Here is a 22,372-nt window from a genome sequence, read left to right on the forward strand (position 1 = left end):
GCCTTTTCCCTGTGTCCCCTGTCCTGGGACTCACATGCACGCCACTGTACTGGGGTTAAACACAAAACTGCACTTGGTTCTTCAGTCAGTCTCCCTTAGAACAGTTTTCAGGTTGTCAGACTTGTGTGGCAGTTTTACACCGAGTCACCCCCAAGCCCTGGCCTTTTCCTTCTTTTAATGTAGTTGCTGGGGTTCCAAACACAAGTCCTCGGGCTTACTTGAGACTTTGTCAACTAAGATTTCTCCTGGGCTCCAGGAGTCCTTTGCTAACTAGTAAATGTTAATTGCACCTGATTGTGAGAGTTCTCTTTGCAGAGGTGGGATTGATATTTGGCCAGGCCCTGCAAGACAGACTGTTCCTAGACCAGTGTATCCTTTTGAACAGTGTTCCTTACACAAAGGGGTGGCACACACACAATCTGCTTACAGTCCTCGGTGATATGAAAAGGATCTCCTGACAACTGTGGCTCTCCCTTTTCTGCCATGTACAATACCAGTTTACTACATCACCAGTGAAACACCCCAGCAATTTGTTCCAGTCATACCCAAGTCAAAGTGCCATTGCTAGATATAATTAAGTCTTAAGTAGTTTCTCTAGGAAGCCACAAGTAGAGCAAGGGGGAGGTGTACATTCATTGTTAATGTCTAGGAGTAAAATGTAAAGGTACTATGAGTTCACTTTTGAGACGGAAACAGATTTCCCAGTTCCTAGGCTCATGCAGTCATCTGCCCTGATGCGGGACCTGCACGCACATGCATGCCAGCAAGTGCACCTTAGCAGACCGTCAGCATTTTAGATAAGAATTGTTCTTAAGAGATGTAATTCCTTTTGGCTTTCCAAGATAAGGTTTCTCTGTGTAGCACTGGCTATCCCGAGACTCACTTTATAGACCAGGCTGGCCTCCAACTCAGAGATCATCCTGCCTGTCTTGCAAGTGCTGGGATTAAAACCTGACAGGACAAATTTATTTTTATGTTTGTTTCTCTATGTATATGGTGTGTGAGAGAGAGAGGGAGAGGGAGAGCATTCGAAGCTGAAAAGAGGGCATTGGGGCTGGAGTTAACAGGTAGTTGTGAAGTTTTGAGCTACCTAATGGTGCTGGGAACCAAACTCCAATCCTGGGAGTGCTTTAATTGCTGGGCTCTCTCTTCAGTAAGAATTGTAATGAAGTAGATAAAAATAAGATTTTACAAACATTTATTTATGGGGGTTTCATGTGTATGCCACAGTGAATATATGTGTGGAAGTCAGAAGAACTTGTGGAAGGCGGTTCTTTCCTTCCATCGAGGGAGCCCAGGAATCGAACTCAGGTTGTCAGTCTTGATTGCAGATGCCTGTGCCCGCTGAGCCAAGTTCCAGGCCCAATCTCACAAACTTTTAGTGCTTTATTTCCGTGCTATAAAACAAGGCTAGTTTCTCATTTCCAATTTGGAGAATGTTCTAGTTTAAAAGAATGCATCTATTTACGTCTTTGCTTTGAAATAAAAGCATCTTAGCTGGATGTGGTGGCATGAATCTTTTCTTCTTTTCTTTGAGACAGGGTTTCTCTGTAGCTTTGAAGTCTGTTCTGCAAGTTGCTCTGTAGACCAGGCTGGCCTTGAACTCAGAGATACACCTACCTCTGCCTCCCCAGTGCTGGGATTAAAGGTGTGGGCCACCAGTGCCCAGAGGGTGGCGTGTATCATTAATCCCAGCACTTGGCAGGCAGATATTTTTGAGTTTGAGGACAGCCAGAACTACACAGAGAAACCCTGTCTCAAAACAAAGCAAAAACAAAAACCACACCAAAAAGCAAAACAAAACAAAAAAAATCAAACAATTTAGACTCTAGTTCAATGGTAGAGAAGTTGCTTACCATTCACACGGCCGCCCTGGATTCTATTCCTGCCCCACAAGTATAAATAAGGCAAAAAAAAAAAAAAGAAGAAGAAAAACAATCTCTCTATTTCTAAAAAGTACTTTCGATGTGGATAAACAGAGGTCAAGACACTGATAGAAAGGGATCATGAGACAGGAAACAAGGAATCTATGTGGCGAGGAAGGCAAAGAGCACACGAGACATGAAAGGGAAATCAGGCCAGCAGAAGGCGCAGTGACAAGAGGCTGGGGAGTGAGGGACAGGTTGCAGCTTAGCTGAGCATGGACACATTTACAATGTATGAGATATAAATAAGAACTTCTAAGATACTTTATAAAACATTAACTTACCTACATCTTACAAACGGTTGAACAGTAAAAATACCTTATTCATACATTATAAACAGCTGAATGCAGTAAAAATAGGAACAAGTGGTTTGAACCTCGGTCAAGACAAAAACATCGTCTAACAAGAATCAGAATGTGGGAGAGCGAGGGTATTCACCATCCTCTTCTGTGCTCCCCATCTCTGTGTCTATATCTAGGTTGCTTGAGGAAGTTTTGTTTTGGTGACTGCTTCGGGGATCTGTCATGGGTCTCGTTTCTGTCTCCAATCGTAGTTTCTTCACAGGCCATTGGTCTTGCGTGTCTAGAGTCTTACGCTTAGTCAGCTGGGCTACAGGGCTAGCATCAGGGCTGTGAACATACTCCACCATTAAGGTCAGGTTAGCCACATCAAGATGGTGGTTCGTGTTACACCCACTTTGAGAAATATGTCTATTTTTCAAAGAAATAACACAAGAATGAAGAACTTCGGACTCTGGAAAAAAGGTTCGTAAAGCTTGACAAAGAAGGATGTTCTCCTGGGGGTTGTTTTGGACAGTCTTCCCTCCTAAAGAAAATAAGGACTTAACATGTGTTTGTTTCACAATCTTTTATAATTAGCTGTGTCAATAAAGTAAAAATGATTCCAAAAGACAGATTATTCAGGATAAGAATGACACAATACTTAATTCATGTTTATGTGCATGGTATTCTATGAGAAAATGAGTCTTGTTCTTTTCTATCCAACTCAGCACCCCCCGCTGTAGTGCCTGTTCACCCCCCGGGGAGGGCTCAGGGGCACAGTGTAATGGTGGTCAGGACTGGGGACGCGTCTGTCCCTGAGCCTCGTGCAAACGTGGAACCAGCACCCAGTGCTCATCTGCTGCTTACCTGCTGCCTTAGTCTGCACATGCTGTTCTTTTCTAGCTTCTTTTAATCGATTTATATCCGTCATTAGTTTCTCTACTTCTCGTTCACTTTGTTCAACTTTTTGGCATAGACTCTGTGTAATAAAAATAAGGGCACAGATAAAAACATTCCAGGTTTTATATTCATGAGGACTTAGAACATAAAATCCTCAGACTGTAAACTACCATTAACCTTTCGTGTAAACCACCTTAATAACAAGCACTTGATGTTGCTCTGTAAATTAGCCACATGTTTCTTGAATGTGTTGGCTTCCTATTTATTTGTGGACCAGCTATTTCCTTGAAAACAGAAGTAAGATAAAATTCATTTTGAAATAAAAAAGAAATATGTATTGGGCTGAGGATAGAGCTCAGTGTACAGCACTTACCTAGAATGTGTGTACCCTGGGTTCAAGTCCCAACATGTACCCTGCCCCAACAGAACTGAGATGTGTAACTGATTCTAGCATTTACTGGAAGTAGAATTAACAATTAAAGATTATCCTTAGGTTATCCTTATCTATAGGGAATTCAAGGCCAACCTGGGCTACACAAGAGCCTGTGTCATTAAAACCAAACAAAACAAACACCAACAAAAAACCCATGCTAAAATAAAATAAAAAGTGACTATGTTTTAAGAAAATCAAGGAAGACTATATATAATTCTGTAAGAGAAGCTACACTTGAAAAGCAAACTGATGCTTGCTATATGTCTCAGTTTGAAAAGAATGAGTAATTTCATTTTGGAAATATACCTAACAAAAGTTTATATACGGTAATGATGTTTCTTACTGTTAAACCAAATATCATTAATTTCAAAATATAAGGTAAGTACAGCCCATTGTAGTGGATATTTTTTATGGTATCTGCCCAGAAGTATTCAAATAATCAAGATACAGAATCATAATAAAAGTCCACTGAAAGAAATATGGGTAAAGAAATATGGTGCTGAGAGAAAAACTAAAAATGGTTTACTTGGAAAAATATAGAGTCAATACTGAGTGTTCTAACCACAAAAATGCTGACACAGGCATTTGTTATCTTCCTAGATATAACACACCTTACTAAAGATTTTCCCCCTCCTTTATAGACAGGGTCTCGTGTAGCCCAGGCTAGCCTCAAACTTACTGTGTTTCTGAGGATGACACTGAATTCCTGATCCTCTTGCCTGCACCTCCACAGTTCTAGAGTGGCAGGTGTGCATTACACGTGGCTTTACATGATAAAGTTTTACCTGTCAATTTAAGATTTAATACTGCATTAAAAGTAAAAGATTATGTGGCAAAGTGAAAATGTTTAATGATAAATCTTTTTTTTTAAATCACAATACAAATTCACTCTCAAGTATGTCAAAGTATCTATGTGTTAGGGGAAAACTGGCAAAATAAAGATAATCACTTGAAAATGGTGACATTCTCCACTGGGTGTGATAGCAAATTCCCTTAATCCCAGCACTTGGGAGGCAGAGGCGAGCGAACCTCAGTGACTTCTAGTCCAGCCTGGTCCACATAATTCCAAGCTAGCCATGGTTACATAGTGAGACGCTGTCTACAAACAAAGCTACTTAGCTTCCTCCTGCAACAGAAGGGAACAAATAACAGAGACCCACAGTCAGACATGCAGAGTGAGAAATCTTAGAACACTCAGCCCTATGTTTATCTAATCCCTCATTAGGGCTCAGGGAGCTCTATGAACAGACACTGGAAGAATGTCAGTCAGAGGGGATGGAGGATGCCAATAACCCAAGGCCTAAACCAGCAGGATCAAAGTTTTTGAGGCAGCATGCACTGGCCCCTGGGTCTGCCGGGTCCTCTCCATATGTATTATGGATTCCAGTTTAGCGTTTTTTTATGGGATCCCTGAGTGAGAATGAGTGCAGTGTGTCTCTTTCTTGTGCCTTCTCTTGGGCACTTTTCCTTCTGTTTTGTCCAACTCTGATGTGTTATTTTTTGCTTTATTATATTTCATTATTATCCTTTAGAAGCCTTTTTTCTTTTTTTTTCTTTTTTTTTTTTTTTTTTTAATGTAGTCCCAGTTGACCTAGAACTTCAAGGCTGGCCTTGAACTCAGATCTGCCTCCCAAATACTGGGACTGAAGGAGTGAGTCACCAAGGCTTGCCTGTTTGTTTTCAAATGAGACAAAAAGGGAGTAGATTTGGATGGGAGGGGAGGTACTGGGGAGAGTAAAGTGAGGGAAACTATAATCAAGATGTATTATATGAGGGAAAAATTCATTTTCAATAAAAGGGGGAACTGATGACAGCTGCAGTGTGATTTTCAAAGTTTGTGTGTTGTTTATTCATTGCATAAATTAGTATGTGGAGGTTAGAGAGATGGTTCAGCAGTTAAGGGGACCTGACTTAGGTTTCTGGCACCCACATGGGAGCTAATAAACTGTCTTAACTCTAGATGCAGAGGAACAAATGCCCTCTTTGGACCTCTGAGGGCACTAGACACACACTGTACACAAAGACATAAAGGCAAAAAAGGGAATCACATCAAAATAAATAAATCTTTAAAAAATAGTACATAATGTGCTGGGCATTGGTGGCTCATGCCTGTAATCCCAGCACTTGGGAGGCAGAGGCAGGCGGATCTCTGTGAGTTCGAGGCCAGGCTGGTCTACAGAGTGAGTTCCAGGACAATCTCCAAAGCAATACAGAGAAACTCTGTCTCGAAAAACAAGCAAACAAATAAATGAGTAAGTAAAATAGTATATAATGTTAGTAGTATACAAATTGTGTTAGCCTTTTTCCCCCCTATGCTCTACTGACAAGAATGACTGCCATGAAAACAGACTTTAGATATCCAACTGAAGAAAACAATTGACCGATGGCTCCAGTTTTGGAGTCATGATTTTGCAATTTATTAGAGAAAGCCTCACACATCCCAGGTTGACCTCAGACTTAGTATACAGCCAAGGATAGCCTTGAACTTCTGATGTTCCTACCTTTACCTCCCTAGTGCTGCAATTACAGACGTACACCATCATGTAGTGCTGGGGATCAAACTTTTCTAGACAAGTGTTCTACCAAATGAGCTACATCCTGAGCTCCATAGTGCCTGTTTTAAGTAACACTGCCTAAGAACTGTTCCTAGCAATGACTGAACATGGAGAGGACATTAGAACATGCCTATGGAACAACTTTGGGTCACTTTGTTCAATTAAGGATTTAACTTTTTTCTTCCTTTAAGAAAGGGTTTCAGAGCTAGGTGTGTGGTGGTGCATGCCTTTAGTCCCAGCACTCAGGAAGCAGAAGCAGGTGGATCTCTGTGAGTTCGAAGCCAGCGAGTTCGGACAGGTTCCAAAGCTACACAGAGAAACCGTATCTCATGGTGTTGCTGAGCGCAGGATTCCAAATCAGTGTTATTCTCAGCTAAGCTTTTGTAGAATGTATGACCCACGGCTCCTCCTGACCAGAAGTTCTCTCAGTTTCTCTTGGGTCAGATTCTGCGGTAACCCTCAGTCCCCTGCCATTTATTTTACACTGGCCCAATGACTCTCCTGCACTTGAGATCCATCTCATGACTCTACAGTGACTGAAACAGTAAGACAGACTATAATGTTGTAGTGATGGTTTGTTTCTAAATATCTGCTTCCCTCTTCATCTTTAAAAAGACTACGGGGAAGGGCCTGGTGGCACACGCCAGGCATTTGAGAGGCAGAGACAGGAGAATCTATAAGTTCAAGGACAGTTTGGCCTTTTAGCAAGTTGCAGGCCAGGACTCCACAGTGAGATCATTTTTCAAATAAGAAGAGAGAGAAAATAAATAACTATAGCCATGATATAAAGAAAGCAACATTATATTTGTATAGCTCTTCCCCAGAGGTGGTAAACTCTATTGTGGAAGTCAAAGGAATACAACATATATTCAACAAATGTTAATTTTTCTATGAAGGAATTCATAGTGACTTATAGATATGAATATGAAGCAGTCCCTAAATACTTACCCTTAATTCTTCTTGTATAGCAGCATACATTTCATTTATCTTATGCACCTCCTTTAATGATCCATCTTCATTAAAAAATTGAGAACTGTAAAAAAGATGACTTCCTTGGGTTAGTGTATAGAACTTTGACAAGTCTAAAAGGAAATACAGAAAGGTGAAACTACTCCAGTTCCACAAGGATTCACTTAGCCTTTATTGTCTGAGTAAGAATCTTACCTGTGTGTCCTCACGGCTTTATTGAAGCCAGTGGACGTACAGGAAGCAGACTCTGTTTTATAGCCCAGTTGATCAGACATTCCCAGATTGGCAACCACCAAAGGCACCCTGTGAAAAAGCCTGATGAAAAAAACATTTAAAACAGAGCTTAAAAGGACATCAGAGCAGGCTGCTTTCCTAACAGCATTAAAATAAAAACAGCCTCCCCATTATTATTTAGCAAGAATTTTCCCAGATAAGCTAAGTTAAAACAACTAGTTTTTAAAAATTATTATTTTATGTGTATGAGTGTTTTAAGTATATCCATGTACCACTAGTGCCCTCGGAGGTTAGAAAAGTGAACATATCTCTGGAGCTTGAGTTACAGATGGTTAAGAGCTGTCATGTGGGTGCTGGGAATTGAACAGGAGTTCGCAGAAGAGCAGCTGGTGCTCTTAAATGCTGAACTATCTCTAGCTCCTGAAGCAACTAGCTTTTAAAAGGTGTCACTCAGAAGCAAGAGGCAGGCAGAGTTGGAGGCTGATGTAGTTTACAGAGAGAGTTCTAGGACAACCAGGGCTGCACAGAGAAACCCTGACTCCAAAACAAAACAAAAAGTCAAGAGGTACATAGCATAAAAAGTTGTATCAAAGTGATTTAATGGCTATTTCACCTGGCCATATACATGTAAATAGGGAAGTGACGAGGCCTCAGAAGGCTGAGAATGGTGAATTGGAAGGGCCATGTCAGACAATATAGGTGACACCTGAGTTTTTTGTTGCTGTTCATTTATTATTATTGTGTGTATGTTTATAATGTTCATGTGTTCAGAGGACAGTGTCAGAAGTTAGTTCTTTCCATGTCTGGAAATTCTAAGGCAGGAAGATTGTGGGTTCAAAGCCAGACAGGCTCATCTATCCATTTCTTAACTAGCTCAGTTTATAAAAGGTTTCAAGGAAATATAACAAAAACAAATGATGACTTCCTGTCTGACTTTCATGTGACAGATCAGTACAAACACATGTTACAATATGACAACCTATTATCTGTAATCCTAGCACTAGGAAGACTTGGGCAGCAAGACTTCAAGTTCATAGCCAGCCCAGGCTACACACTGCCAATAAATAAATAAGTAGGTAAATAAATAAAGCATTTGCAATATTATTAAAAATTAATTTGAGCCGGGCGGTGGTGGCGCACGCCTTTAATCCCAGCACTCAGGAGGCAGAGGCAGGCAGATCTCTGTGAGTACAAGGCCAGCCTGGTCTACCGAGCGAGTTCTATGACAGCCTCCAAAACAATACAGAGAAACCCTGTCTTGTAAAAACCAAAAAAAAAATTTTTTAATTTGATCTAAAAAAACCCCAAAAACTTATGTGATTATATTTATGGGCATAAATGAACTTTTTATCTAGACTTGAGTCTGCTCCACTCCCAAGATATCTCAGTGGGTATATGCAAATAATCAAAAATCTGAATGAAGTGTTTGGTTCTATCTATGCCTAAGTGTCTGAGATAAGTGATTCAAGGGGACTGCCTGGATTCACTGTGGCAGGCCATCAAGAAGTGCTGTCTGTGAAGAGTTTGTACCAGTCCACACTTAAATGAGTAGGACAGTAACCCTTTCAGTTCCAGAACACAGAGTCCAGGTCATCCCTGCACCCTGGGCTTCTATTTCCTTGCGTGGCCCTTGTCTTCTCATCTATTACTAACAGTCAGTAAGACTGACTTTGCTGTGATTGTGACACCTTATGTAACATGGCATGAAGACAGAGCCACCAGGCACTATCAAAACACCACCAGTGTTTTTCTACTTAAAACAGCAGGACCAACCAGTGCTTACCCCTTTTGATGTTTATATAGGGCGTGTTCCAGACAGTGAGTGGAGCAGCTTTCTGTTGTTATACTTGGTGTTAACAGTAGAAAAACAAGCTCTGGGCTTGAAAGCTGTGTCTGTAAGTTTCTGTGTAGCAACTGCTCTCTAAATGTCATCATCTGATCCGAGTGACGGCGGAATTTGTACCAACCCACCACAGTCTAAAGAGAACAGGAGAAATTAAATGTACACTGGTTCCAATTATTACATGTCTTCTTATAGCTTAGCAATAAAATGATGGTCTTCGGGCAGTAACTGCAGTACACACAGTGGCTCCAGCAGAGACTGAGGCAACAAACTGCGGGGTAGCCCGGGCACAAAGCAAAACTAAACAAAAACCCTGCCAGTCTTGTTTTTTGGAGGCAGGGTTTTCTCTGTAGCCTTGGCTGTCCTAGAACTCCCTCTGTGGACCAGACCTGCCTATGCTGGGATTAAGACATCACTACTAAGCCTGGCAAAACTTGCGGAACTTAAAATGGCTTTTCCAACTGTTGGTAAATTTGGGTTATAGTAAGTCAAGAATATACTTAGTTATATACTTTACTTTTGTAAAGTAAACAAACTTAGCAAAAAAACCCGTTCAATTTTAATGCAGGAAAACAAACAAACAAGCAAAACAAACAAACAAACAAAAAAACCTTGCCAGGCAGTGGTGGTGCACACCTTTGGTCCCAGTGTTCAGGAGGTAGAGGAATGTTTGAAGCCTGTCTGGGTCTAAAACTGAGTTCCAGGATGGCCAGGGCTACACAGAGAAACCCTGTCTTGAAAACCAAAAAAAGAAAAGAAAAAAACAAAAGAAAAAACCTCAAACACCAAGACAACCTTCCTCCAAAATTTCTTGATCTGCTTTTTTGTAAACTGGGTCTTGTGTACCCTGTATGTAGCCAGGGATGACCCTGAACTTCTGATCCTCTGCTCTATTCTCTAGTACTGGGATTATAGGTATTATTATTAAAGACCCAGGTCTTTAGATAAGCACTTTACCAACTGAGCTACACTCCCAGTTCCTACTCTAATTTAACAACAAAACAAAATATCTACTATCTTGCAATTACTATCTTCTGTTGGAGAGATGGCTCAGTGGGTAAGAGCACTGGCTCTTCTTACAGAGAACCTGGGTTCAATTCCCAGAACCCACATGGCAGGTCACAGCTGCCTGAAACTCTACCTCCAGGGGATCCTACACCCTCATACAGATATATATTCAGGCAAAACATCAATGCACATAAAATAAAAATAAATAAATCATTAAAAAAAAGAATTTACATGAAGGAAATACCAACACCACTGTTTCACATACAGGAATCACTGCCTATAAACACATTCATGTCCTATATACACACTTGATTTGTAAAGGTTAAGCTGTTTAAAATTATTAAGATCATCTGAAAAATTTTTGTAATCTGTAGCATGCAAAGAAATTCATGATTAATAATAATAACTGTTTTAAATTGGAAAACAATTCATTACTGAATAGTAATTATAATAAAAACCAACTACTATATGTTTGCATATTAGAGTGAAAAAATTAGAAGTGGTTCCTGCACCTGTAATCTCAGCATTTGAAAGGCTGAGGAGAATAACAAGTTCAAAGACATAGTGGGCTACATAGTGAAGCTATGTCTCAAAAACATGTCTTTTCAAGAGAAAATGGCCTTATACGTGTACTTCCTAATAATCAAATTAAGAAATGCATTGTGTTTGCTGTCTGTGTGAGGGAGTGTGGAGTCAGGGGACTATGGGTGTCAGTGGGGAGTGTGGAGTCAGGGGACTATGGGTGTCAGTGGGGACTGTGGAGTCAGGGGACTACGGGTGTCAGTGGGGAGTGTGGAGTCAGGACTACGGGTGTCAGTGGGGAGTGTGGAGTCAGGACTATGGGTGTCAGTGCGGAGTGTGGAGTCAGGGGACTACTTGGGGTGTCAGTGGGGAGTGTGGAGTCAGGGGACTATGGGTGTCAGTGCGGAGTGTGGAGTCAGGGGACTACTTGGGGTGTCAGTGGGGACTGTGGAGTCAGGGGACTACTTGGGGTGTCAGTGCGGAGTGTGGAGTCAGGGGACTACTTGGGGTGTCAGTGGGGAGTGTGGAGTCAGGGGACTATGGGGTGTCAGTGGGGAGTGTGGAGTCAGGGGACTATGGGGTGTCAGTGGGGAGTGTGGAGTCAGGGGACTATGGGTGTCAGTGGGGAGTGTGGAGTCAGGGGACTATGGGGTGTCAGTTCTCTCCCTCTTTCTATCACGCGACTCTGAGGGGTTGAACTCAAGTCATCCAGGTTAACAGCAGGTGCCTCTTCCCACTAAGCCATCATATAATTTTTTGAAGTCCAACCATTTCCTTTTAAAACATTTTTACACAGACTTATGTACGTGTATGCATGTGCGCGCATGTATGTATGTATGTACATTAGGTGCTCTGCCCATGGGGAGGTCAGAGGACAACATACTGTTCTCTCCATACGCCATATGGCTTCCACAGATTGATCTCAGGTTGTCATTACTTGTGCTAGGGAATTTTGAACCCAGGGCTTTATTTGAGGCAGGCAATCCTAGGGCTACATCCACAGCCTGTGTCAGGATCTCACTGGGTTGCCTAGGTGGGTCTCAAACTTGAAATTCTCACATCTTGGCTTCCCACATACTTAGAATAAATATGTATAAACCCAGCATCTAAAAGAAACTTCTAGTATGAAATCTAGTTTCATTCTGAAACAATGTGTGCCATCATCCCCAGTGACCAAAACTTTTCATGAAATCTTTTATTCTTGGATACATAAAATTTTAAAGACAAAAATATGTAACTCAGAAAAGGGGGGGATGGGCATTCTGACTGTTCACTAACTTTTATCTGAATATCAAGTTCATGAAGGATTATTGCTGTATAAGAAGCTGTCTCTGCATTTATATAAAATAGTAACTGCAAAGCCAGGCTCTGTGATATGTATCTGAAGTCCCAGCACTTAATATAGCAGTTTGAGAACAGAAGACAAAACAAAGTGCAGCTATGTGAAAATAACAGAAATGCATTATCTTCTAGAATAAATCAGACTGTAAAAGGCTGTGTGTGGTTAAGCAATAAACCACAGAGAAGTCAGTGTAAACCACAGTAGTCAAGGAAATAGTAAGATGGATTTTTTTTTCATTTTAATTTATATGCATGAATGTTTTGCCAGCTTGTATGTCTGGGTACTATGTGCATGCATGTGTTCACACAGGACAGAAGAGAGCCTATCTCCTGGGACTGGATTTATATCTGGCTGTGAGCTGCCATGTGGTGCTGGGAACTGAATCAAAGTCCTCTGGAAGAACAGCCAGTGCTCTTAGCCACTGAGCCATCTCTCCAGCCCCAAGATGGATACTTGCAATGACTAGTTTTGCTTTTAGAGAAACACTGCCTGAATTTATGGGAAGAATAAGTCTTCTTACATGCTCTAATGAATAGACTAATACCACTTAAGGCTTCTGTAAAAGTACTATGTTTTTAGATCACAAAATAGTGCAAACAGTACTAACAAAGAAAAGGTAATACCTTTTTGGCATTTGAAAGAATTTTCCTCAATGCATGTTCGTTTATTTCACCTGAAGAATTATAAAAGCTACAAAAATCAAAATTAAAGAGATTTCAAGTAAGCTGGAAATCTGAATAATTTTATTAGCATTTTAAATTTTAGTTACTTCTAACCCATACTTTATAATCAAAATGCATATCTATTTGCCTATCTTAAGAAGTAGAGAAATTTTAAAAAGTTAATGTTTACATAGTAGAAACTTTAGGTCCATAACCAAAAACAATATACAACAGAAAACTTCTAGGTATGAGTTTGCCTATCATACTTTTAAATTAAAATAAAACAGTAAACTATTCACTAAAGACAAGTATAAGAAAGTTCATACAGCCAGTTCATAGTTTACTTATTAATAACTGATAATCCCTGATAGAATATATAATGAGTGACAAAGAGCAGTAACAAAAGGTAACTTATTTGTTGCTAATTCCAAAAACTGTTTGTTTAGGGTATCTGGGGAGACTGGTGAGGGGAGGGTAAATCTGGATTAGTCCAATAGTTTCTGTAGCTGGACTTCCAAGACACAAAAGAATAGTTGTAAACAATCTGAACATTTACTTCTTTCTAGCTTTGCTTCTCCTGTAAGAGAGACTCCAAGTCCTAGTTCCTTCCTGTGTGGGTGCAGTTTGTGTGTGCACATATGTAATCAGGTGACAAGCACATAAAAGCTGTTTTCCTTGATCACTCTCCCCCTAATTCTTGACAAGGTCTCTCTCTGAACCCGGAGTTCATAGATTTGGCTAGTTGGTGGCCAATGAGGTCCAGGGATCTTCCTGTCCCCTCCCTGTCCCACTCCCTGCCACTAAGGTTATGGATGCATGGAGCTTTTACATGGTTGCTGGGGATCCAAACCCAGGTCTTCATTCTTGTGTGGCAAGTAGTTTAACAGTGGAGTTGTCTCCTCAGTCCTAGTCCTTCTCTCCTTCCTTTTAGCATTAAGATGAACAATATTCCTTTTTATAATGCTGAATGCTAAACAAAATTCTGTAGTATTTTATAGGGTTTATTTTAAACTGGAAATCCTCAAGTATATGCTGGAAATATTTATTTACTGAAAACTGACCAACTATATTCTAATTGGCAACATTTTAAGCTGACCTTGGTGGTACAGGCCTATAAACCCAACCACTCAGCAGGTTAAGGCAAAGGGATGTCCAGTTCTGCCTAAGCAACAAGACTGAGTCTAAGGCCAGCAACTTGGTAAGACAATGTCTCAAATAAATAAACAACTGTGATTACAGGTGACCTGGCAGGAGTAAAGCCCTAGGTTCAATCTCCAGTACCACAAAGAAACAACAACTAACCTCCACTTAAAAAGTTTTAATGGGCTGAGAGACAGTAGCTGGGTTCACTGAAGGACATCTGCTATGATATGTGTGACTTGGATAAAGACTGAAATCATGACAGGTACAGAAACCTGGGATCAATCTCCAGAGGAGTGGGGGACAGAGCAGAAGAACAGGAGGAGAGAGGAGAGAAAATGGAAGAAAGATTTTTATTGCTGTATTTCTCTAGCATGGTCCATTTCTAAACATCTCAACCTGGTGCCTAACGCAGTAAGTACCTCAGGGTGCATCAGCACAGACCAATAATGCAGACACGTGAGAACACTGAGTATCAGGGTGCATCAGCACAGACCAATAGTAAGCCAGGTGTGGTGGGTGGCACATGCCTATAATTGAACACTTCAAAGGTTGAGACAGGACAATCTGGAGTGTTAGGCCAGCCTGGGCTGCATAAGAGACCCTGTGTTATCTCCCAACTCCCCAAAAGTATATACAGTAAAGAATTCATACCTAAGTGCCTAATTTTTAAGTTACTAAGTTTTAGGTTTCATCGAACTTGTAGACTTCTTAGAGGAGCAAAGAGTCAGTGTATTCAGTTGCAAAGTCTGAGAAGCAATACAGTCAGTGCAGAGCTGGCACAGTTTATCTATAAACCACCAGTCAAAATATTTCAAGCCTTTCCATCCCATCTGCTTCCTAATGTGTATTCTTCCTCTTACTCTCCCCACATCCCTTAAACATATAGTAAACCTGGTCAGAGAAAGGGCTGCATGAAAACAGCTCAGAGTTCTACTTTGATGACCCTTGTAGTAACTATAAAACTGGGTATTAATGCTTGTCCAACTTGGACTTCAAGAGATGTCACCAGAAGACTTCGTTTTAAATATATTCACCTATATGAGTTATAAGGGGGAAGCACCAACATGACAGGTTGTTAGAACGTCTAGAGGCTGGGGTTGCAGCTTAGTAGAAACATGCTCCCCAATGGCACACACACAAACCATTACAAAGAAATGCCATTTTGTCTAGTTTTGTCCTACCATTAAGTCAGTGGTTCTCAACCTTCCTAATGCTGTGACCCTTTAATACAGTATAACTGTTAGTATTCCGGCATCTGTACTGGCCTGTCCTTGGGGTTCTGACAGGACACACCCTCAGCTGCAGCCACTAAGAAGAGCACCACCTGTGCACATTCACTGTGCTCCCTTTTCAAAGGGCCCTGCCCATCTCCCATCCCTCTCTCTCTGTCTGTGTGTGTGTCTCTGTCTCTCTCCCTCTTGTCCCTGTCTACTCTTTCCTGTTGCTTGAACCCTGCCACATGGCATCTTTCTCTCACGTGCCACTTTTCTTAAATTACAACAGTAACCCCAACCATAAAATTATTTTTGCTGTTATTTCGTAACTGAATCTTACTATTATGAATCATAATGTAAATACTTGTATTTTCTGATAGTGTTAGGTGTTGAGAACCACTGCATTAAGTAGTTCTGTGTTTTCTACTAAATCGTGAGTTTTGGCCTATTGTTCTGGTTTTAACTAAAGATGAAGGGTATAATGACTTTATGAATAAGAAATATTTCCAGATAGCTCTACTCATGTCCTCTTTACCTTTGACTTAAGAGCTGACAAGGCCCAGACATTAGTGGCTCAGGTGGTCTCTGCAGCTCAGACACACTACTAAATTGGCCTAATTCTTACTGTGGTCACTTTTTATTGTCTCTTAATCCTTTACTGGTCCAGAAGGCCCTCCAGTCATTTTTATGAGGTTCCACTAAGAATTCCTCATTCAACAAATACTTTGTGTATCCACTGTATCCACAGTTAAAGGACTGCAGGAAGACTAACTTTCCCTGGTGCATCAGATAAGATGCCAAGCTGCTGTGTCACACCCTTTCCTCACCATAGACCTTTCTTTACCACGAATGCCCATAATGCATACAGTCTTAAAGATGTATACAAAAAGTGTGAGAATGTAAGATAGTGATTAGTTTTTTTGTGTGACTGATATAAACCATAAACGAACCTTTAAAATGACACTATATATGGCGACATTTGTTTGCTTGGTGAAAATGTATTATCTATGTTTTTTATGAATGCAATCTCATTAAGACAGTAGTAAAACACAGCCTTAACACCAGCAGTTCTGCTACTATCTGTCAAACTGAGGAGTAAACTTACACTAGAGAAATGCAACAGCAAATAGAGTAGACCAAGAATGTAACTGAGTAACAGAAAGAGAAACAATCAAAACTGGAATCAAAAGATGGAAAAAAGGACTGTGACTGACATTTGAGAACATGTCAGTGGTGAGTTTATAATAAGAGGACTGGGTGTGAGAAAAAAATGCAATCCTCGAAGTAACTAATGAAGAATTACAGATTGGGTGGACATGCACTAGTGTAGCTTAAAACAAACAACAGCCCTCCTTCCATGAATGACTGGTAACTAAGACACTTGTTAGTTTTTTAAATTACTTAGCTTGCAAAGACTAATTCTCAGAGTGGGTAGTTTACTTGTTTTGACTAATAGTGTTACTCACCTAAAAAGTCGGTAGCATGGAATATATTTCTGAATGTCTAGAAAAAAAAGATTACAGGTTACAAGTGCAGCAATTGTTTACCCACCCCACTGAGGAACTTCACTATGCACAGAGCACTTCATTTACTCTTCACACCCAAGACACCACTCTAACTTCAAAGATGAGCGGACACAGAGGAATCATGTGACTCCCCAGAGACACAGGGCTACAAATCCCACGTGGATTCCCACCTGAAACTACGTGTTGTATTCACTAGCCAAAGACAAACACGTAGAACCCAACTTCTGATCCTCCTGCCTCCACCCTCTAAGTGCAGGGATTACAAGTGTGCACCACTAAACCTACTTTTTTTTTTTGCAGTGCTTTAAATAATATTTAGGGAATATATTTTAACAGTTTACACACACACAGAGGCAAGATGGCTCAGCAGGGAAAGGAACTTGCTGACAAGCTTGCCCTACGCTGTTCAATCCTTGACTCCCACAAGACGGAAGGAGAGAAAGGACGCTAGCAATTATACATAACACATGTGTATCCCCCACAACAATTAAAATGTTACAAAACAAAGAAGTGACATTTATACTGATTACATTCAGCACATAAACTATCAAGAAACATACAGAACTAAGTGACTCACCAATTGTATAAACAACTTTAACATTATCCATTTGTGAATCAGTAATGCTATTCTTGGCTTCACCTTTCATTTCACCCAGAAGGAATCCCTCCTGTGAGAATAAAAATATGAAACACACAGGATAGGGTTACTGTTTGTCTTCTATTCATACTTTCTCAGTAGTTTACAGTGCATACAAGTGTGGATAACTGGGAAGGCGTGTGGAGAAAGACGGCTTTAAGGGCTGGGTAATCATTTGGGAAGGCAGAACTAGAAGCACTTAGCAGTCCAAAGCAAGAAAGCCTAGAGTCTGTCTGGGTCCAGCAGAGCAGTTTGTCTTTTCCTGTATTCCTGCCAGACTGGACACCATGCCCAGGGCAACTCAAAGAAACAATTTAATAGCATTTTAGGGCTAGTCCATTACCACCATAGACATACACTATTGCAGCACACAGGGAGGGTTCAACCCCCCCAGGGACACAACCGGGGACTAAATAAACCAGTGGCACACCTATAATCCAACTCCTGGGAGGCAGAGACAGAAGGCCATCCCTTAGTTATGCTGGTAGCCAGTCTGGACGTCTGTCTAAAACCAAACCCCAAGAAGCCTGGAGTTCCCACTGTAGCTGGGAATTTCCTTAGTTATCTAATGTGTGAACAGGAAGTAAACACTCAGGTCTAGCACAGGAATCTAGGACTGAAGGGACAGGGGTCTGTGAATGGTGAGCACAAGGGAGTCAGTGGTTTCTAAGCAATGGAACGACACCGTGATCTGTTTTTCAGACTTAAATCTGTGTAAAAAATTATGAAATAGTAAAGATTTGGAATTCACGTTCAGCGTCTGCTCCCCAAAGGGGCTACTGTGTGCCTGTTTTCTTTTAAAATACAGGCATACAGGTTTTTTACAAGATGCTACTTTCCGACCTCAAAGTTTTACTCTGAGTTTCTTTGATTTTGAGACAGGGTTTCTCTATTTAACGGCCCAGACTGTCCTGGAAATAGTTCTATAGACCAGGCTGGCCTCGAACTCACATAGACCCGCCTGCCTCTGCTTCCCGAGAGCTGGCATTCAAGAGTTGCGCCACCACGTCCCGGTTTACAGTGAGTTCTTTATCTCCTAAATTTTAAAAACGGACTTGCAATTTTTTTTTCACTTTTACTCAGTGTGACTTCGAAAGTAGGCAAAAGTTTAAAGATGCATTTACATATCTGATCCAGGACAAACTTGCATTCGTAAGGGAAAGCGGCACAGAAAGCGGCAGGGCCCGACAATCTCACCGTCAACCCCCGAACTCGGACTGGCCAGCTCCCTGCTGCTGGCAGCCGCGTCCAGCCCGCCCGCGCCCGGCCTCCCGGGTCTAGCCGCTCGCGCACGCGCGCTGCCCGCGGCAACCGGCGCGCGGAACCCTCGCAAAGGACCGGGTCGGGAGGGCGGGAAGCGGCTGGATGTCCCCGCCGAGCCGGAGGCCGCGGAGAACTTTCCTTCACGCCGGGACCCGACCCGATCCAAAGGGCCCGGATGAGAGCCGGGGAGGGCGCCCGGGTCCGCGACCCCGCACGGCTTGGCGGGAGGCGCGGGCAGGGACGGCGGGGACGACAGCCGCGCGCCCGGCTCACCGTGTCTGAGTCGGTGTTGAGATGCTGGAAGGTGAGCGCGCCGAGCACGAAGCCGGACAGCACCCCCAGCGTACTCTCGCTCTCCTCCATACCGCCGCCTCAGCCGCTGCCGCCACAGCCACGACCGCGGGGCATGACGGGAGGGCGGGGCGGGGCCTGCGGAGAGCGTTGCCTGAGGGGCGGGGCCTGCGGGGCGGGGATTGCGCCTACGTCCGGGGAGCGCGTGTTTTGGAGGGAGCGCGAGCGTCCTCTAGCCCAGGGAGGGTGATGCTTTGAACGACTTGGCTGAGATACCTGCAGCATTTACTGGGTGGTTTAAGGCAACTAATGATTGTAAAAGTAAGAATTGCTTGGCAATATTTTAATACAAAAGACATGTCCCATTTTGGTTTTCTAACTATATTACATCTATTGAAATTTAGAAGACCAATAACCAGTTTGGGGGGCGGGGAAATTGTCTTTTCTAGATATTCCAGTCTTGCTGCACTCTTTTGTCTCCGTGTGTGATTATTTCTTTCGTTTGTTTGCTTGCAATTAGAAACTTAAGCGCTGAATCTAGCTTAAAGACTGCACAGGTTTTTAACTTTATGGAGGAGGTTTGATGATAAAGCATAATCATACTGCCGACATCATTTGATGTCAGCAAAGCGAGTGGGAAGATGTGAGGTGGACAGGTATTTCATACGTGTGCACCTACACAATTATAAAATGCGATGGTTTTTAAATAGTTGAAAGTGGGCAAAATAACAGACTACTGAACTAAATTAGAATTGCATGTCTCGGTTTTGTCATGCAACAGTCCAGGATTGGCTTGTCGGTGGCAACAAGGAAGAAGGACCAGCTCCACTCTGTTGCCACTAACAGCTCATAGAGTTCTCTTCCCCTTGGGGAATTTCAGGTTAATTAGTATGAAACAGAGGAATGGTTTATAGAAAGATATCTTATACATGGATTTTAAGCATAGGGGTTAACAGAGATGTTCAGGGAAAGCATAGGATTTATTGCATATACTGTTTTGCCTGAACACCAGAAGAAGGCTTCAGATCTCATTATAGATGGTTGTGAGCCACCATGTGGTGGCTGGGAATTGAACTCAGGACCTCTGGAAGAGCAAGCAGTGCTCTTAACCTCTGAGCCATCTCTCCAGCCCCAGGTGTGAGCTTCTTAAGGGAGAGCTGCACCTACATCACATATGTATATAATAGTTATATGTTTTCTGATACATATCCTATATATAATTACACATGACATGTATATTGCTGTGACATTTAATTTTCAGAAAAGTCATATGTTTATCTAAAGAATTACATAAACAGGAGGTCAAGGCTGATTGTGACAGCAGAAGGAATAAAAACAATCGTCCTAGCAGGTGGATCTCTGTGAGTTCGAGACCAGCCTGGTCTACCAAGCGAGTTCCAGGACAGGCTCCAAAACAATACAGAGAAACCCTGCCTCAAAAAACCAAAAAAAAAAAAAAAAAAAAAAAAAGAGTCCTAGATGACAAAAGTCCCACTTAGGATGTAGTTTTTCTGTCCCTTAGCCTCTGCACTTCCTTTCCCTTTTTGTGAAAGTATTTTCATTTGCCCAAGCTCGCCAACATGGAATTGTTGGGGAGGTATAGTTTCCCTCATCTTCTCAGAATACTAACTCCTGAGTAAACCTGATTTTCTTTCAACTCTCATTCCCTGAATTTAAGCAAGGAGCAGATAAACTTGAATCTGGTAACATTTCTGCTGAGCAATTGCACTAGTTACTTTTCTACTGCTATAATAAAATGCCATAACCAAGGCACCGTAGAGAGGGAATGGTTTACTTGGGCTTACAGTTCCAGAGGGCCAGGAGCCCAGCACCATCACTGTGCTGAGCATGGCAGGCGTGGTGACTGGACTAGCAAGCTGAGAACATCTTGAACCTCATGCAAGAAGCAGAGAGAGAGAGAACCAGAAATGGTACACATCTTTTAACTCTCAAAGTCTGCCGCCAGTGTTATACTTCCTCCAGCAAGACCACGCCTCTAAACCAATACATATATATTCACATATATTAGATTATGGAGGCATCTCATTAAAAACACCACAGTAATATCTGGAGTAATTTGTTCTGAACATCCTCACTGGACTATATTGCTGTCCAACTGCACAGGATGTGCTTGATCAAATGTAGGGAGGTTGGAACAACCAAGCTTGTTCTCTTACATGAACAACAGCCTCAGCATTCCAGGAAGTTATCTGTCCTTGGGCAAGTGGGGTTTACAGGTTAGGGGGCATGTTTGTTCTAGAGATCGCTTAGGCACAGCATAAACTTAAAGCATAACTTTAGCTCTCAGGAAATTGAGAGTAAGGAGTGAGTATGAGTTGTGTGGTGAGGGAAATCTAGTATTGTTTCAACCCCACCCCTGTGCAGAAACAAAGTAGGAGGGCACTGCTTTGAGTTAGATTGTATACGGTAGCTGAAAGGGAAGCCATGTGTCATTAAGACCTCTCTTGCAACCAGAGTGGCCTGTGTCAAATGGTATGGGTACAAGGTTGCTGCTGAAAGTTCATCACTAAAGCTTCAGTGATTGTTTTAAGCTGTGTTAGCTAATGGAAACATATTCAACCAGAGTTAAACAGCAGAGTGCCTTCTTTAACTGTCAGTCAAATCATTCTGGGTGACTTATTTCCTGTCTCTGAAGGGCTGTTGACCTGTGCAGTTGTATCATGGTCCGTCCATTTCTGCCCCGCCATACTCTGAGAAGAGCTTTAATATTCTGCTATCTTCTTCAGATTTTTAGTGATTTGGAGGTGTGTGTCTGTGTTTCAGTTTCCCCAGGGGGCTGCAAGTTGCAGATGGGGCCCCCAATTCCTTGTGTGTCTCTTCATCTGCTACAAGAGGATGACATCAGGAAGTGCAATGAACCTTCACGAACTAACTAATCTCAATAATAATAATAATAATAATTGACCCCTTGAGGGCCTGGGAACAAGGGTGATGCTCTTCAGGTTCACCCAGGTCCTTGATGCTTGACAGAAAAGGCTTTCTGACTGAAGCAAAATTAGCGAGTTTATTGGTTAAGCAGAAAGATGAGATAAACCAGAACCATCAGATGTGAGCATCAGGACAGGAACACATCTGAGCACCTTGGTAGTAGCCATTTTTGACTCAGGAACTTTGAAACAACTTAATTCAAAACCGGATTTAGATATTAGGGGAAACATAGACTGGCAAACCTATTTTTCTTGCCCGCGGAATCTTGTTCTTGAAGAGACTTCCCCAAATCATCACGAAGGCTTGCAACTATAGTGAAACAGCATTAGGAACAGCTTTTGAAAAAAAATTGACTCTTCACTAGGGTACCTAGAAGTAGGGTCAAAACTTGACATTTCTGCTTTTGTTTTGTGTCTTCTTTACTTTGAAGGCACAGGCATAATTCTGGGTTGTTCTTAACTTTTTTTCTTGAGTCACCTTGGATTTGAGGAACAGCAAAGCTTTGCACATCAGAGCAACTCAACCTCAACACAGGTAAGGACCGTTATCTATAAAGGCAAGACCTCATCTGGCTGCCGAACTAGTTGTTTCTCAACAACCACTTTTTCTCCCTTAGATGAAAGAATTTCTTGAGACCACTTTGCAGGACTGGAGGTGAAACCAGGTCAAGAAGAC

General features: G+C 41.9%; 1 protein-coding gene across 2 annotated transcripts; it reads right to left on the reverse strand.

Annotated features, from left to right (window-relative positions):
• Positions 1-1,181: 1,181 nt before the first annotated feature.
• Abraxas1 (abraxas 1, BRCA1 A complex subunit) lies at positions 1,182-18,863 on the reverse strand. Of its 2 annotated transcripts, XM_005076417.4 has the most exons (9): positions 18,731-18,863; positions 17,135-17,225; positions 16,498-16,534; positions 12,636-12,702; positions 9,081-9,274; positions 7,259-7,378; positions 7,043-7,127; positions 3,074-3,185; positions 1,182-2,750 (listed from the first exon to the last, which is right to left on the reverse strand). In XM_005076417.4, the coding sequence occupies exons 1-9, from the start codon at positions 18,818-18,820 to the stop codon at positions 2,335-2,337; spliced, it is 1,212 nt and encodes a 403-aa protein (XP_005076474.1). In that variant the 5' UTR covers positions 18,821-18,863; the 3' UTR covers positions 1,182-2,334. The 2 variants fall into 2 exon arrangements, with proteins under 2 accessions (XP_005076474.1, XP_021086468.1); XM_021230809.2 differs by lacking the exons at positions 12,636-12,702; positions 18,731-18,863 and having other exon boundaries at positions 17,135-17,223.
• Between the last annotated feature and the right edge of the window lie 3,509 nt (positions 18,864-22,372).

The sequence above is a fragment of the Mesocricetus auratus genome, unplaced genomic scaffold (assembly GCF_017639785.1).
Source record: "Mesocricetus auratus isolate SY011 unplaced genomic scaffold, BCM_Maur_2.0 Super-Scaffold_100006, whole genome shotgun sequence".
NCBI classification, from domain to species: Eukaryota; Metazoa; Chordata; class Mammalia; order Rodentia; family Cricetidae; genus Mesocricetus; species Mesocricetus auratus.